The sequence below is a fragment of the Natrix helvetica genome (assembly GCF_964273705.1).
Source record: "Natrix helvetica genome assembly, chromosome: 1".
In the NCBI taxonomy this organism is placed as follows: domain Eukaryota; kingdom Metazoa; phylum Chordata; class Lepidosauria; order Squamata; family Natricidae; genus Natrix; species Natrix helvetica.
The window spans coordinates 252475593-252491088 of NC_138548.1; the positions used below are offsets into that span (position 1 = coordinate 252475593).

The following is a 15496-nucleotide window of genomic DNA, read 5'->3' on the forward strand; positions in this document are numbered from 1 at the left end:
AGAGAAAAAGTGGCACATGCTTGATGTTTGTAGAGCGTTACGTAAGTACATCAAACGTACAGCTGCCTTCCATCGCTCTGAATCACTTTTTGTCTCGTTTGAACCTGCATCCCAGGGCCGCAAAGTTTCTTCTCAGACCATCGGACGTTGGTTACTGGCCTATATTACCTTGGCCCACGTTTTTCAATCTGTTCCGGTGCCACACCATATCACTGCACATTCTACCAGAAGTGCTGCCACCACTGCGGCCTGGGCTACCCAGGCACCGATAGAGGAGATTTGCAAGGTTGCCACCTGGACTACTTTGTCTCCCTTTGTTCGAAACTACAGACTGGACAAATTTGCTTCTGCAGAGGGGGCATTCGGGAGGCGAGTTCTCCAAGGCATTCATACCAGCCGAGAGACCCTGGATGCTTCCGCTTCCCGCCCTAGTGACATTTAGCTTGGGTATGTCCCATACTTGGACTCTCCAGAACAGCACCCAGGAAAATGACCATTGGCTTAACTGAAGGGTCCTTTTCTGGGTGCTGCGAAGGTGAGTCCAACACCACACTGGGATCTGCTCCGCCATTTGTCATATGATTTCTTCTGGACTTGTGGATTTTTTTTTTTTACGACCTTCATTGACTTGGTTCCTGAACTTCTCAGCACGCATTATCCACGGCTTCATTGAAGAACATCTGAGGATTAGTCAGCACCAGAGGCGTGGCTTAATGTTTCAATTCAGTCCTGGGCAGATTGGCTGTATTTAACCCATGCTTGGACTCTCCTTCACAGCACTCAGAAAAGGACCCTTCAGGTAAACCAATGGTCATTTTCATTAGAAGCGGATAATTTCAGTTTGTGTGTATATGTGTGTGCGAGCCCAAATGAGAAGAAACTGTATTACAGTATGCCCAGAGCTGATCAATTATGGAATAAGCCAGTGAGATCTCTATAGATAAAAGAAGATGAAAGAAACATGTATGTTTTGAGTGAACATTTTCTTATTTATCTGCCTCCTGGATACATTCCTTATATTTGTTAAATATAAAAAGGCTTTAAGAAATTAGGTATTAGTAAATTCTCCTTACCACTCTTTTTTGTGTGATTGTCTAGGGTAGATTGTCACTAGCCAGAACAATTAATAATGTCTATTTGTCCACATTTTATCAGAGTTGATGAATTGGATGCACCAAATAGTTTGATTGTAAACATTACACGTTTGGAATGTTTCATTCAGAACTCCGAACACTTTTGATGATGCCAAAATACAGTTGAAAAACTTACGTTGAGATTAGAAGAACCTATATCAACTTTGAAATACTTGTTGCAAATTCCAAATGTTTGGCACACCACTATTGAATACGTATGATGTGGGAGAGGATAGAGAACATTAGATTTCTCCAGCAAAGATGCAAACAAGTTCTTGATATTGTGTCTTGTTATTTGGGAGCTATCAGTAGATTGAAATAAAAGTATCTTATCTGGAATTTGCCCTCATAAGTATGTCTTTGCTCTTATTTCTTTCAGATATAAAACCTTCCAATATTCTTCTGGATAGAAATGGAAATATTAAACTCTGTGATTTTGGCATTAGTGGACAACTTGTAGACTCCATTGCCAAAACCAGAGATGCTGGATGCCGGCCATATATGGCAGTAAGTGGGATTGGAAAATTTAATTGCTGAGATGGGAATAAGAATGAACCCTTTTTTGGGTTTTTTTCCACAACCCTGCTATGTAGAGTAATACTAAATATCCAGGATCAATCCCCTGGGTCAATTTTAATTGCCTAAAGCTCTGTATAGATAACTTGGATATGAATATAATATGTAATTATAATATGAAATTTTAATTCTGGCCCTTTAATACACACAAAAATATTTCTTATTCATAGCATTCTTTAAATGTTGTACTGATCCTAGAGAAAGGTTTGAAACTAATTCCTTTGGAGGGAATAAGGAAGAGCAGGAATCATTATATTAGGTTTCTTGAAGTTGTCTGTCAGGAGTTTTGCAGAGGCAGTGGGAATATTGCACACATACGAATTGTAAATTGTGTAGCAATTTGATTGCTAGGCGAGAAGCACTGTTTAATTTTGAAAAGACCCCCTGAGCGAATTATGATTCTAGAGATTTGATCTAGGCAGAAAAAAGAACTCCATATTTATTTTTAAGTATTCTATATTTATTTCTAAGTTTCTAAGTATGCTGCATCTGGCTAGAGTGCATCATTGATATCTTACAAATGTTAATGGCTAAAAGCATATTACTGTTTGTGCAGCCCAGGGTCTCATTGTAGAACATTACATCCTGGATGCTCATGCTAAGTATAAGCTTTGGATGCATAGCAAATCATGCACAATTTTAATAATCTTTAATAATCTGGATTTTCTAATAGTAGATAGATCAAGGAACATTTGCAGGAGGAATAAATGTCTTAATTTAGTCGGAGTTGGAGGGTTCCTAGAAAAAGCTTTCTACAATGAAAAAAAGAAGGTGGGAAATGATGATTTCCATGAAGTACAATGTTGGAGACACATTTCCATCATTGGAATATTTGCTTTTCCTTAAGAGAAAAAGGGTCATTGAAATAGGTTTGAAAATTAGGGTTTAGGTTTATTGTAGAAAAAGAGTGGAGGCCTTGAATGCTGAACTATGGCATGATAGTAAGCGCTCTTAAAAATGTGCCTAAATTTGCTTTGGACAAAAAGCAGCTTTACACTCTGTTTCGAGAGCATGTTCCTGATCCGAATTAAAAACACATTGGTTTCTTACCATGATCTTCCCTTCAGGTTGTCTTGTAAATTATACAAGCAACTTAGAGACTCAATTTAAGCACCAGTTTTAAAAATGCTTGACATGTACTTAGGCCTGAAGTATGCTTAGATGTATCAGATTGTTTGATGTACAAACAATTGATCAACTTATGCTTAATTGGCACAGTTCATACAGAGCCTAGAAATTGCTAACCAGATTGTAGTGTTCTGTTTTGTTTTTGCTCCTCATGAAAGTGATGCTTGATAAGTGAAATGTTGGTGTTACATGAAGTCTTACCTCCATCTCACTGTGTAATCTTTATACCATTTCTTGATATATTTGATCTTTCTCTTGTATGCCTATTTTTCTTATCTTATTTCAGCCAGAGAGGATAGACCCTAGTGCATCCAGGCAAGGATACGATGTCCGTTCTGATGTCTGGAGCTTAGGGATTACATTGGTAAGAAATAGTGAGTGTTGCTGAAGAGAAGTTCTTAAATCTGCTTATGAAGTGATAAAAGAATTTGGGAAATGTAAAAGTTACAGAGCTCTTGCTTTTATAAACATAAAATATCTGCCTATCTGAATTTCTCAGGAGTACAGTTTGGGCTTCTTTGTTCACTTTTTTTGTACCATGTGGTGCTTCCCTCTAATGGACATATAAAACCATTGCTTGTGTAAAGAATACTTTGCTTCAAGTAGAAAGTCACAAATTTTTTTTTTAGCATAAATGAAGTGGGGGTACCTGTCTAATGAGAAAGTTTTAAATCATTGGTCAGCACCAGTGAAATGGAGTACTGTTTCATATCTTGAGTTCCATTACTTGTTACAGATCTGAAGGAGCATGCAGCATTAACCTTTTCAATGTTAATATTAATTTTTCTATATGTATCCTTGACCATGGGAAATAAATGTATGCTTCCGTGTAGCTTCAAATGATTAGTCCTAGCTTTTCTTGGATTGAGGCTATGTGCTTTGTGTGAAGCTACAGTTTATACAGAATACACATATTTTAATGGGAATGGCCAAGTCTGATCTCCCAGGCACAAATGAAGGGATTACTATTTGTATATCATATCCTCAATAATTTAGAATGTAAACTATTAAAAGTTCATCTCTCTTGTACTGACTTACCATTTGTGATCCCAAAGATGCTTTTTCAAGAGGCAACTGGATTTTCCTCTTGAAAATGCACCTTTGGGACAACCATGACCTGGGTGACTGAGAATCTCCATAGACATGTTTTGTGATAATCTGTAGTTAACATCAATAATGCAACCGCTGCTGCTTTCAGCTGATCTAAAGTAGAGCCTTATTTATAGTGAATTATTGAATTTCTTTCCCAGGAAGATAGCTCTCAAATGGCTACGTGTAACACAATGTTTAAAATACTTGTTTCCCCATGCCTAGTAGATACAATTTCCTGGATCTTTACTCTTAACTACCATGTTTCCTCAAAAATAAGACAGGGTCTTATTTTCTTTTGACACCCCCCCCCCCCCCAAAAAAATAAGCACTCGGCCTTATTTTCGGGGAGGTCTTATTTTTGAGGTGCAGGAGGCGGCAAGCATGGTCACCTCACGGCTGCTGCTGTGTTGCGATATTTTCAGGGGGGGCTTGTTTTCGGTAGAGGGCTTATTTTAGCGCATGCACTCAAAAGCCCAATTGGGCTTATTATCCGGAGAGGTCGTATTTTCAGGGAAACAGGATATTTAGGAGTGTTAGATCTGCAGTTCATTTACTGTCTCAGTTGGAATGCTTTGATTTATATTTTATCATTGTTATAGAATTATTGTATTACACTGTATCCTGCAACCGGCTCCTTCAGAAGGAAGAATATATAATAGCAACAGTAACTTTCTATTTTTGTGAACTTCATGTTGAATAATTCAGCCTGTATGTTTTGTGCTGATCTCTTTGCTGCAGTATGAGTTAGCCACAGGACGGTTTCCTTATCCTAAGTGGAATAGCGTATTTGATCAGCTGACACAAGTGGTCAAAGGAGACCCTCCACAATTGAGCAACTCAGAGGAACGGGAGTTCTCCCAAAGTTTTATCAACTTTGTCAACTTGTGGTGAGTATGTCTCATTTTGATCTTATTCTGGATGAACGGTTTAGGGCTGTGATTCTCATAGGGGTTCATGCGGGCTTGAAGAAGGGTAAATCTTGAGTTAAGTCTTGGGGATCTGTGGCCATGGTCCATGGCTACAAAGTTTTTTAAAGGGGGTCCGTGGTGAAGAAAAGGGTGAGAACCACCAATTTATATAATCTGTATAAATAATTTGTATAACATGCTAAGGTAAAATATGAATTTTTTGTTTTGTTTTTCCAAAGTAAATCCAACCATTGTTTTTTGCATAACATGGTTTATGCCTTACACTTAAAGCATGATAATGTGAACTACCGTATTTTTCAGAGTATAAGACGCACTAGAGTATAAGATGCACCAAGATTTTGAAGGGGCAAATTAAAGAAAAGAGTTTTTGCACTCTGCAGACCTCCCAAAAACAGCCTGTTTTTCACAAAAATGGGCCATTTTTTTTTCAAAAAAAGGGCATGCATAGCTTTTAGGAGGTTTGTAGAGTGCTCCTGGGGGCTGGAGGGTGGCAAAATTGAGCAATAAACGGCCCGTTTTTCACTCATTTCTGGCCCCCCAGCCCCCAGGAGCACCCTGAAAGCCTCATAAAGTCTATACACTTCCATATAATACTGTATTCAATGTATAAGACGCACCCAGATTTTCAGCCTCTTTTTTGAAGGAAAAAGCTGCGTCTTATACTCTGAAAAATACGGTAGTCAACTATAGCTTATTTAATAAGCCTTTCTTAGGAATGTGTTATCAATCAGTTCAGACAGTTAAATTTCATATTTTAAATTAATACTAGTCTTTATTTATTGTGACATTTCTATGACTCAAATTATTATAACCTATTGATAAGTCCTGAATAAACAGAATGTATTATTGTATTATAGAATGATCTGTGCTAATTGAACTACAGAATTGAATTCTGTATCTGCTATGTCTGAGTACATGTTTTCCTCTCCTATCATAGAGAGTCCTGGTACTTTTTTTGCTTTAAATATGAATTGGTGTGTCATATCTAAGGTTATGATTGAGACAATCTACTAAATAGAAATGAGTGGGGATTGTAGTTTTCTACCCATTGTATGCTATGATCCTACATCTGGCCCTGAAATTTTCTAAGAAGTAAGATTACTTATTTGGACTCACAGGTATCTAGCCCTTGGCGTAGTATGGTGCTGATTGCATTCAGCTGGGTTCACATCATCATTCTGACGGGAGTAGGCAACTGGGTACCATCCATATTTTTTTCATAGTCCCAAGTCGGTAACTCTGCTCACTGAGATCAATACAGGTTAATCAAAATATTGGACTGCCTACCCTTGCTATAATATTTAGTGACATGAATTGATAGATTTTTGTCTGAAACGGTATAGGGTTTCCTGCCTAGGCAGGGGGTTGGACTAGAAGACCTCCAAGGTCCCTTCCAACTCTACTATTGTATTGTATATTGTATTGTATTGTACTGGTGGTATTTGCAGCTTTGCATTTGTTACATTATATTGGAGATAAAATGAATGGTTTCTGAGTCTCATTGCAATTAGTATGCCAAATGGGAAAGATTATCCAATCTACCAAAAAAATAATTACAAACCAAACAGGAATTCAGACACGCTAAAGTAACAAGAATAAAAGAAATTGCTTTTGAACTTTCAATTATGTAAAAAGAAAAGCAGAAGAAAAATATTTTTAAGCTTAATGAACTTTCTGGTTAGTAAACTAGTAAATTTCCTTTGAGACATGCTCAACTCTTGATGATTTCATGGAAATATCCTTGTCAGTCTCTCTTCAATAGTACAGAAATAGGTTTTATGGTTTGTTTGGAAATTTGGTCAGTCTGTTTTCTTGTTAATGTTTCAAACACACTATAGTACACATTTTGACCATCAGTTTATGGCTTAATAAGCAATATTTAAACCGGTTTTTTGAAACCATTTCACTATCCCTTTGCACACACAAGGCAAAAACTAAGAACCTGCAGTTAAATTATAGATTGCCCTTTTGTCCAAACTGGAGTTTTGTTTAGTGGCTTTCAAATAAACGAGAATATGGATGCTGTTTTTTTTTTTGCTTTTGTAGCAGTTTCTCTATGCTCTGCCTTACACTAAACAAAATCAAGGCCAGGGCTGTTTTGAATTTCTTACGCTTTCTCAGAACTAAGTCATATTTTCTACAATTCTTCCCTTAACATTTTCTCATTCCATTACCATTCCCACCTCTACTCCAACAATTGTACTGCATTGCTTACTTTGCTTCCAGGTGGAATTCAAGATGCTGATTGTCAGCAAATCGTTTGTGGTTTGTGGGACCACCATTTCCCAGAAATCAGTAATATTTGCCCATCCGATAGGATTCAGTAGGGTAGACTCACTATGTCAGGGGTGGCGAACACGCGGCTCTCGAGCCGCGTGCGGCTCCCGGCCAAAATGAATGCGGCTCTTTGCCTCTTATCATTATTTTGTATACTGTGGCTCTTTGCCAAGTTTGGATTTTGTACCTTTCGGCGCTAAACCCGGATCGCGCGCTCCCTTTCGGTGCTAAACCCGGAAGTACGGTCTTGCCCCGCCCCTGGCGACGCGACGACGCTTGCCTGCGCTCCACCAGCTCGGCTGGGAACGGAGACGTTTCTCTGCTCAGCAATGTCTTCAGTGGAGTGGTGGCAGCCTGGCAGGCTGAGCCTGCGTCCCTTTCAGGCGCTCCGCTCCGCTGAGGAAACGTCTCCGTTCCCAGCCGAGCTGGTGGAGCGCAGGCAAGCGTCGTCGCGTCGCCAGGGGCGGGGCAAGACCGTACTTCCGGGTTTAGCGCCGAAAGGGAGCGCGTGGTGTGGCTCTCTGACTCTCACAGTTTAAAATTTTGGCTCTTTTTGTCGAACTTGTTCGCCACCCCTGCACTATGTGTCCCCTTGACAGGAGATTGTCACTAGTAGGGGCCACATACACATGTCTTTTGAGTTGCAAACCCTCCCTTGGAACTGTTCTCCCAAATACACAATTGACCCTCCTGGCTTTTAGAAAATTGATGAAAATCTGGTTGTTCTACCAAGCTGTTACTATATTGATCCAGCATTTGCAGTTCCATAGTAATGTAGGATAAAGTTGTATGATTTTAATCTCCAATATTGAGACCTATGCACTGCTCAGAATTGATGAACTGGAGCGGCCTATAAATCTTGTAATTGAATGAATAAGTTAATCACAATCACTTGTCAATCACAAGTTCATATTTGTTGAAATCCATTGGCAATCCTGTATCACTTTGGGTGTAACAGAAAGTTAAAGTCAACTATAAGTCCCTAGTTTCTTTGCTACCATGAAGGAGCAGCTCACAGACAGAGACTTTTTCAGTAGCTTAGTTTATTAAACTCAGATGTTTCAGTCTGGATAGAATGAACCTCCCTGCTGGTTTCCATGTAAATGGTGTTTTCTCTTAAAAAGAAGCTGTTAATTTTCTCTATCTTCCAGCTATGCTCTGTCTTGTTATTGATACAATGTTAATTATTAATTATTACTATTTTGACAAGATGTTAATATATTAGATGCCTTTGTAGAAAGCTGTTTCTAAGGGGCTTAGAACAGGCTTGGAAGGCAGGAAAAAGGAAGCATGGATAAATGAGTGCTACAGATTTAAAGCTTGTACATTGTGGGTACAGAATTTGAAAACAAGTAGTAGTCTGTAGGTTACAGTAACTTCACAGAAAAATGAATATGTACCCAAATGCATTAGAATTACCAGTTTCTGATAATTCCTTTAACTTGTGCCATCCAAGAATTAACTCAAATGCCTTTCTGCAATCATTTTCATCTGTAATCTTTTTATTACTCTTTTTAGCCTTACAAAGGATGAATCCAAAAGGCCAAAGTATAAGGAGCTTCTGGTGAGTATGGAGTATGAACCTATCAGCAAGATTTAATTGAAGGTTTAGGTGATTCCTATCATGAAGAATGATTGCTCTGTAATAGAAACATTGGTATTTTTCATGCTGTAGAATATCTCCTATATTGCACTTACGGTATTTTTCAGAGTATAACATGCATTGGTATAAGACGCACCAAAGTTTTAAAGAGGCAAATGTTTTTAAAAAATTTTTGCACTCTGCAGACCTCCCCAAAACAGTCCGTTTTTCGTGAAAACAGGCCCGTTTTTTTTTTCAAAAATAGGGCATGAATAGCCTCCAGGAGACTTGTAGAGTGCTCGGGGGGGAGGGGGGGACGACAAGCAAAAAGTGGTCCATTTTTTGTGAAAACAGGTCCATTTTTTGTTTTTAAAAAAGGCATTCATAGCCTTTAGGAGGCTTATAGAGTGCTCTTGGGGCTGGGGGGGGGACAAAATTAAGCAAAAAATGGGCCGTTTTTCTCTCATTTCTGCCCTCCTCAGCCCCCAGGAGCACTCTGCAAGACTCCTGAAGGCAATGCACAGCCATTTTGGTGAAGGTGGACGTTTTGTGAGGCAAAAAATGCTGTATTCAGTGTATAAGACGCACCCAGATTTTCACCTCTCTTTTGAAAGAAAAAAGTCTGTCTTATACTCCAAAAAATATGGTATATAGAAATGAGTGATGGTGCATAGATCTCTCTATGGTGCATTGAGTGCAAGCCAGTTTTTTTTTCCAGGTTTTGATTATAAAATTGAAATTCTGTGCCTGGATAATAGACCTGCATGGCAATTCATTGTAGATAACCTGAAAACTTCGTTTGAAGGGCTTCAGTCAAATCATGTCTTATTTACAAATTCTTATTCTGAAGGTTTTATGGCTATTTTAAACCATGTGAGGATTGTTTTTCCTAAAAAGAAATTGTAGAAATCATGGCAGTAGTTCATAGAAGTTAAGGTACATAGAGACATTTAATACTTTTATGTCCTATAGATAACTTTTTGTGATCACATATACTGACAGTGAGACTGTTTTGTTCTTTTTCTTTCCAGAAACATCCCTTCATTCTAATGTATGAGGAACGAACAGTGGATGTTGCATGCTATGTTTGTAAAATCCTGGATCAAATGCCAACAACTCCCAGCTCACCAATGTATGTTGATTGATACTGCTGCTATATCAAAACTCTAGAGCAAATGCTGAGAGAAAGCAAGATGTACAGAATCTTCACCCCATATTGCAGTGTTTTAATGCTCGCCCAGACACCATGTGCAATAATGTTGGTGTTACTCCTCCATTCTGTCTGTATATCATTGTCACTTACCAAGTGCATCCATGTAATACCCGAACTCACAGTGTTAGTGTCAAGTCAAAGAGAGACTTTGTTTTGCTCTTTTTGTGGACATATACATAAAATATGGAAATAAGTAACATTTTATTTGTTGACCATGATTGGATAGCACCTAAAAGTTAAGTTCTAAACTCAGAAAAGTCTCAGCAGCTACTGGAGGTAATTTTATTCTCAAATTCTTCCAACTGCTACAAATAATTTAAAGGAAAGGAAGTTAGTTGTTGGTCTGTCTGTTTCGAAATATAAAAACAAGACTGCTTGGGAGACAGTAACTTGTGCAGCCAAATGGAGCTACTTTTACTTTCTGGAGCTAGCAAAGGCAAACGGGGGATAATATATAAATATATATATATATAAATATATTTTTCTTCACAAAGTGCAATAGATTGAGTTGAAATTCTGTTGCTTTTCAGCCACAGTGTATATTTTTTAAAACAGTGTGGCTGAGCAGAACTTCATAATGTTGGGGGAGGAAAGAGTGATCATGTAAAATGGATTATTTCTTTACCAAAAACATTCAGTGAGTTGAAAGAGCTAACAATTCAACTTATAAGAGAGAGAATAATGTATTCTTCCACTTTCCATGGAAACCAGTCTTCAGCAGAATTAGGTATCCTACAAACTGTTAACCAATGAGATAAAATTTTGAACTGAGGAATTATTAAACTATTCAGTGGAATTTAACTGGCTTGTGATCCCTGATTTCTAACTGTAATCTGGTGATTAGCTGGCTAACTTTCACATTTGGAAAGGACACTGGATGACCTGCAGTTGTGAATAGCTTAATTTACCTTATTAAAAAACTCCAGGTGTGATTTGGATCTCTGTTTCCTATCTGATATCCAATATCAAAGCAGATAACCTTCCTTCCTCTCTTTCAGTTAGATAACTTGTACTTCCAAAATCACAACAAAATGGTGCTAACTAATTTGATGTACTTTGGATGATGAATTTGATTTCCACTATACCATTCTGAAAATGGAATTCAGTTTTTATAATGGCTTATTGATATATATTATAGAGAAAATTGCTGAGTCAACATCAATCTGATGGCACATAATCAATATTTGTAATGTAAGGGAATTAATGTGTTAAATTTGTCAAAGGACAGAATACAGAACAAGGAATATTAATATTGTCAATCCAAGAAAAAAAGCCATATAAAATTAAACTGGTTTTAATTTCTTCAGCTATATTTGATTAAATACTCATTTCTAACTGACAGTGGAAAAGAAGTGACCTTGTAAGACACAACACAATGGGAACAAGATCTTATTGCTGTAGCCAGTTAACTCTTATATTTCTAGTTTACCAACTGGTTAATAAACTTTCAAAATGTAAAACAATCAGTCTAAACAGGAACCTTTGCCCCTGCAAGAACATATGGAATCACAAATGAGATATTGTTTAAATTGAATTTGGCCTTTAATTCTTCTTTTTAGTCCTTTCAGGCAAAAAAAGTACAGAGCCTCCTAGCCTTACGTATCAGTTTTCTATTGGCTCTTTGTCTTTGCCAAAAAAAAAAAAAAAGAATAATTGTTATAGAGCCCCATTTCCCAATTCTATTATTTGTTTATATAAGCAGAATATTTCCTTGCAGTTGATCAGAAAATGGAGGTAGCTTCCAATGCAGGCTCAGTGCGATGGAAGTTCTAGCATATTAATCATAGATTGTTATAATATACTATTAAGGGTGCAGCATTTATATTACAGTGTATGTTTATAAAGATGTATAGTGTTCAGAAGCTGTGAAAATAGTGTAAGAACTGTACATTGTGAGCTCTGGTTAATTTTCTTCTTCTTGTACTATAGCAAAAAATGTATAAAAGTTTATTGATAAGCTGATATGCAGGGATATTGCCTAATCGTCTGTAAGTAAAATGGAGTTTCACAACATGATGGCTTTTAAGAGCTTCCAACTATTTTATCTTTTCCTGAATTGACTTCCTGTTCTATTTAAGATATTCTACATGGAATCAAAGTGTTTAATGTAATAGTTCTATTTTTTTTTCGCCTGCAGGTCAGTTGTAATAAATCAAGGATGCAACATAGACCTTGTTAATTTTTGTTATAAGGTCAGGTATGCAATGGGGAAATCAACAAATGCCACCTTTCTCTGGCCAGTTTCCCCTATTTATTGAAAAAAAAAGAATTAAAATAGATGGTGGAATTAAGGAGATTCTTTTCCCATCTTAAACAAAAACCATAAGCTCTATTTGATGATTGATTCGTTTTAAACAGGTATTTGTCCTTGCCTCATGAACCACTTTGGCTGATGCATCACCTAAATAATCATCATTACTTATGTGCTATTGCAACTGAGACGTGGAGTATTGCTTGAATGGTCAATTCATTTCTTACACATATTTTTAATGTATCTCAAAACTTCACTGTTTCAGCAGTGGCATCATAAGAACATGATCTGTGTACTCCTGGTTTGGACTCTTCACCCATCAGCAGTCTGTTCTCATGGTGGCCCAACCAACACCCCCTCAAGAAAGCTCACTGTTCTTCCAGTTGCTGGTCTTCAGAGGCAACCGAAGCTAATCACCATCGATCCCCATGATTTTCTTGAATCCAATCCTTTTTTGAAGCCAGTCAAGCTGATAGCCAGCATTGGAGTGAATTCCAAGGTTGAATCATGCATTGTGTTAAAAAAAAAACCTATTTTCCATATTTCCTGATTCTTCCAGGATTCAATCTCATTGGGTGATCTCTGGCTCTAAAACTTTTGAGAAGGGGAAATAGCCTCTAATCCCCTTGCATTTTGACACACCATGTATACTTTTCAGTATACCTCAGGTCTCTTCTCATTTCCCTCCTTTCTCATCTATAAAGCCTCACACCACAATCATTCTAGCAAAGTTGCTCCAGCTCCTTGAGTTGCCCGTCAGCTTCTGAAACTTCTTTCGCTCCACAATGTCTCTGAGGCATGGCAACTACAGAAAGTCCTCACAGAATGATCATAGTTGAACCTGGAATTTCTGTCATAAGGCTTTGGGATTGTGACCTGGGCTCAACTTTACAACCATTTTTACAATGATCATAAATCAAGTCACCATGGTGGTTAAGTGAATCATGTAGTTGTTAAGTGTGTCCATTCTCTCAAATCAGGGGTGTCCAAACTTGGGAACTTTAAGACTTGTGGACTTCAACTCCCAAAGTTCCCAAGTTTGGACACCCCTGTCTCAAATACGTGGGTGTTGTTGTTTTTTGCCAGAAACCGTGTGTATGTGTGTGTGTGTGAGAGAGACAAATTACAGTCATGTGATCCCAGGACACTGCAACCAGTTGTAAATGTGAGCTGGTTGCCAATCACCCAAAATGTGATCTTGTGACCACAGAAGTTGTAATTTTGAGGATTAGTTGTAAGTATGTATTTTGCTGTCCTCTGTATATTCAAATAGTTGTTAAGCAACCAGTGGCTAAGCAAAGACTTACTTGTAGAGCTGCACACAATATTTCAGATGTGCTCACATCATTGATCTACATAAGGGCATTATAATACTGGCATCTCTATTTTTAATACCAGTTTTTATTATCTTTTAACATGTTGGGCTTTTTTTTAAAACAGCAAACGTACACCAAAATTCCCTTTTTACGACTTTTTAATCCCTTAATTCTCAGAGCCCTGGTGACGCAGTGGTTAGAATGCAATATTGCAGGCTAATTCTGCCGACTGCCAGGAGTTCGATTCTTACAAGCTCAAGGTTGACTCCGCCTTCTATCCTTCCAAGGTCAGTAAAATGAGGATCCAGTTTGTTGAGGGTAATATGCTGACTGTAAACTGCTTAGAGAGGGATGTAAAGCACTGTGAAATGGTATAAAAATCTTAAGTGTTATTGCTAATTCGGGAGAGTTGGGGCCACTGGGTGGATTAGAGTGTTTACTGGTCGGATTCCCTTCCTAATGTCACTATGTCAACATATTCATTGTCACTGCTCATTCTGGTCCTATTAATTTGTATGCATAGTTGGGATTTTTGGCATTAGCTTGCATAACTTGCCCACACTGAATGACATCTGTTTAGATGCCGACTCCCTAATATGGAACTCTGCAGTTGTTTATTTTTTGTTTTATCACCTGATGTTTTTACCATTTTAACTAATGCTATTAGCGAATCTGGCTATTTCACTAGTCACACCCAATTCCATATAATTTATAAACACATTAAAACAATTATTGGTCCTAAGCCAGCACTATTTAGATCCCATTTACTCGTTTATTATTTGTGTGGGTTACTCAAATCCCATTTGTCTTTGGTAGTGCTATATAGCCCATTTATCACTACTGTTCCCTCTGTCAATATCTGATGGGACTTTGGGTTTCTTTTTGTTAATTGGTTTCAACAAAAGGCACTGAAATCATTTTAATTCATTTATCGAAGCCTGAGTTTATTATATGAGCAATGCGGGGGAGGGCAGGGAAAGAGGAAAAATTAAAAAAGAAAAATTGTGAAGGAGTTAACCACATTTCTACTTTTCCTTTAGCATTCAGAGAATAGAAACTGATGTGACTGGCCTGCCAGTTAGGATTATACTAAGAGCACAGAAGTGTTTTTATTTTTTTTCCTGGACAACTGCTCCTTAAACATGTACTTTTTCTTAAGATTCACTAACAAAATAGCAGTGGAGTCAGATGGTTTTTTTCCCAGTCCAGTCTTTTTAACAGCAGTAAAACATGGCTGTCTTCCTTCAAGGTGAATATAAAAATCCATTCTGAGTCATTTGGATAGGATACAGAAGAAATTAAAGTAATATTGTATGGAAACGGAACAGCATGTACTATAAGACTTGACAAAATAACATTAAAACACAAGCTCAGTGTGACATCACAGGATTTGTTTAATAAGTACAGCAGTGCTGGTCACAGAGGTAAGCAGTGTATTTATTTACAGTGTGGGTTTTTCCGTAGTTTAACAGCATCCTTTTAAATAAGGATAAAGCTGGCATTAAAGTTCTGTACCGCACAACAGTGTAGCACCTAAAACTTCTGGATTCAAGTGCTATTAAAAAAAGTCTCATTGGAATGGCTTCAAACTTCTTTGCATATTAACATTAAAAACTAAAAAAAAAATAAGCATGTGAAAGAATATTCTGGCTACTAGTGCACTGTGAACATTTGTACAATCGAAAACTCATGCGTTAAATAGTGATTTTTACAGACAGTTAACATTTTTAACATGCAGCAACTGTTAACCTTTTTCCTATTTCAGCCATTGAAGTTGGTCATCTTAACAGGCCCGTAGTTTTACAGATACTGAGGTCTGCAAACAGCCGTTCTGCTAATCTTCCTCATAAAGATATTGATGGCACACAGTCCTTTATATGCTGATGATACACACACTCACACGCACACACACAAATCCGATAATAGGTACACTCATTTGGTAAACATAATGAATTTTAGGTTCCAAACCTTATTTTACAAAGCTTCAGGAAATAGTAAT

At 37.6% G+C, this 15496-nt stretch overlaps 1 protein-coding gene across 8 annotated transcripts in view; it reads left to right on the top strand.

The window, feature by feature from the left end:
• MAP2K4 (mitogen-activated protein kinase kinase 4) overlaps nucleotides 1-12098 on the top strand; it is a 75741-nt gene extending 63643 nt beyond the window's left edge. For all 8 annotated transcript variants that reach the window (XM_081933966.1, XM_081933961.1, XM_081933964.1 and 5 more), the window contains 5 exons: nucleotides 1513-1640; nucleotides 3124-3201; nucleotides 4668-4816; nucleotides 8654-8699; nucleotides 9749-12098. In XM_081933966.1, the coding sequence (XP_081790092.1) occupies nucleotides 1513-1640; nucleotides 3124-3201; nucleotides 4668-4816; nucleotides 8654-8699; nucleotides 9749-9862 (515 nt within the window). In that variant the 3' untranslated portion in view covers nucleotides 9863-12098. The remainder of the gene's footprint in view (nucleotides 1-1512; nucleotides 1641-3123; nucleotides 3202-4667; nucleotides 4817-8653; nucleotides 8700-9748) is intronic.
• Nucleotides 12099-15496: the final 3398 nt, after the last annotated feature.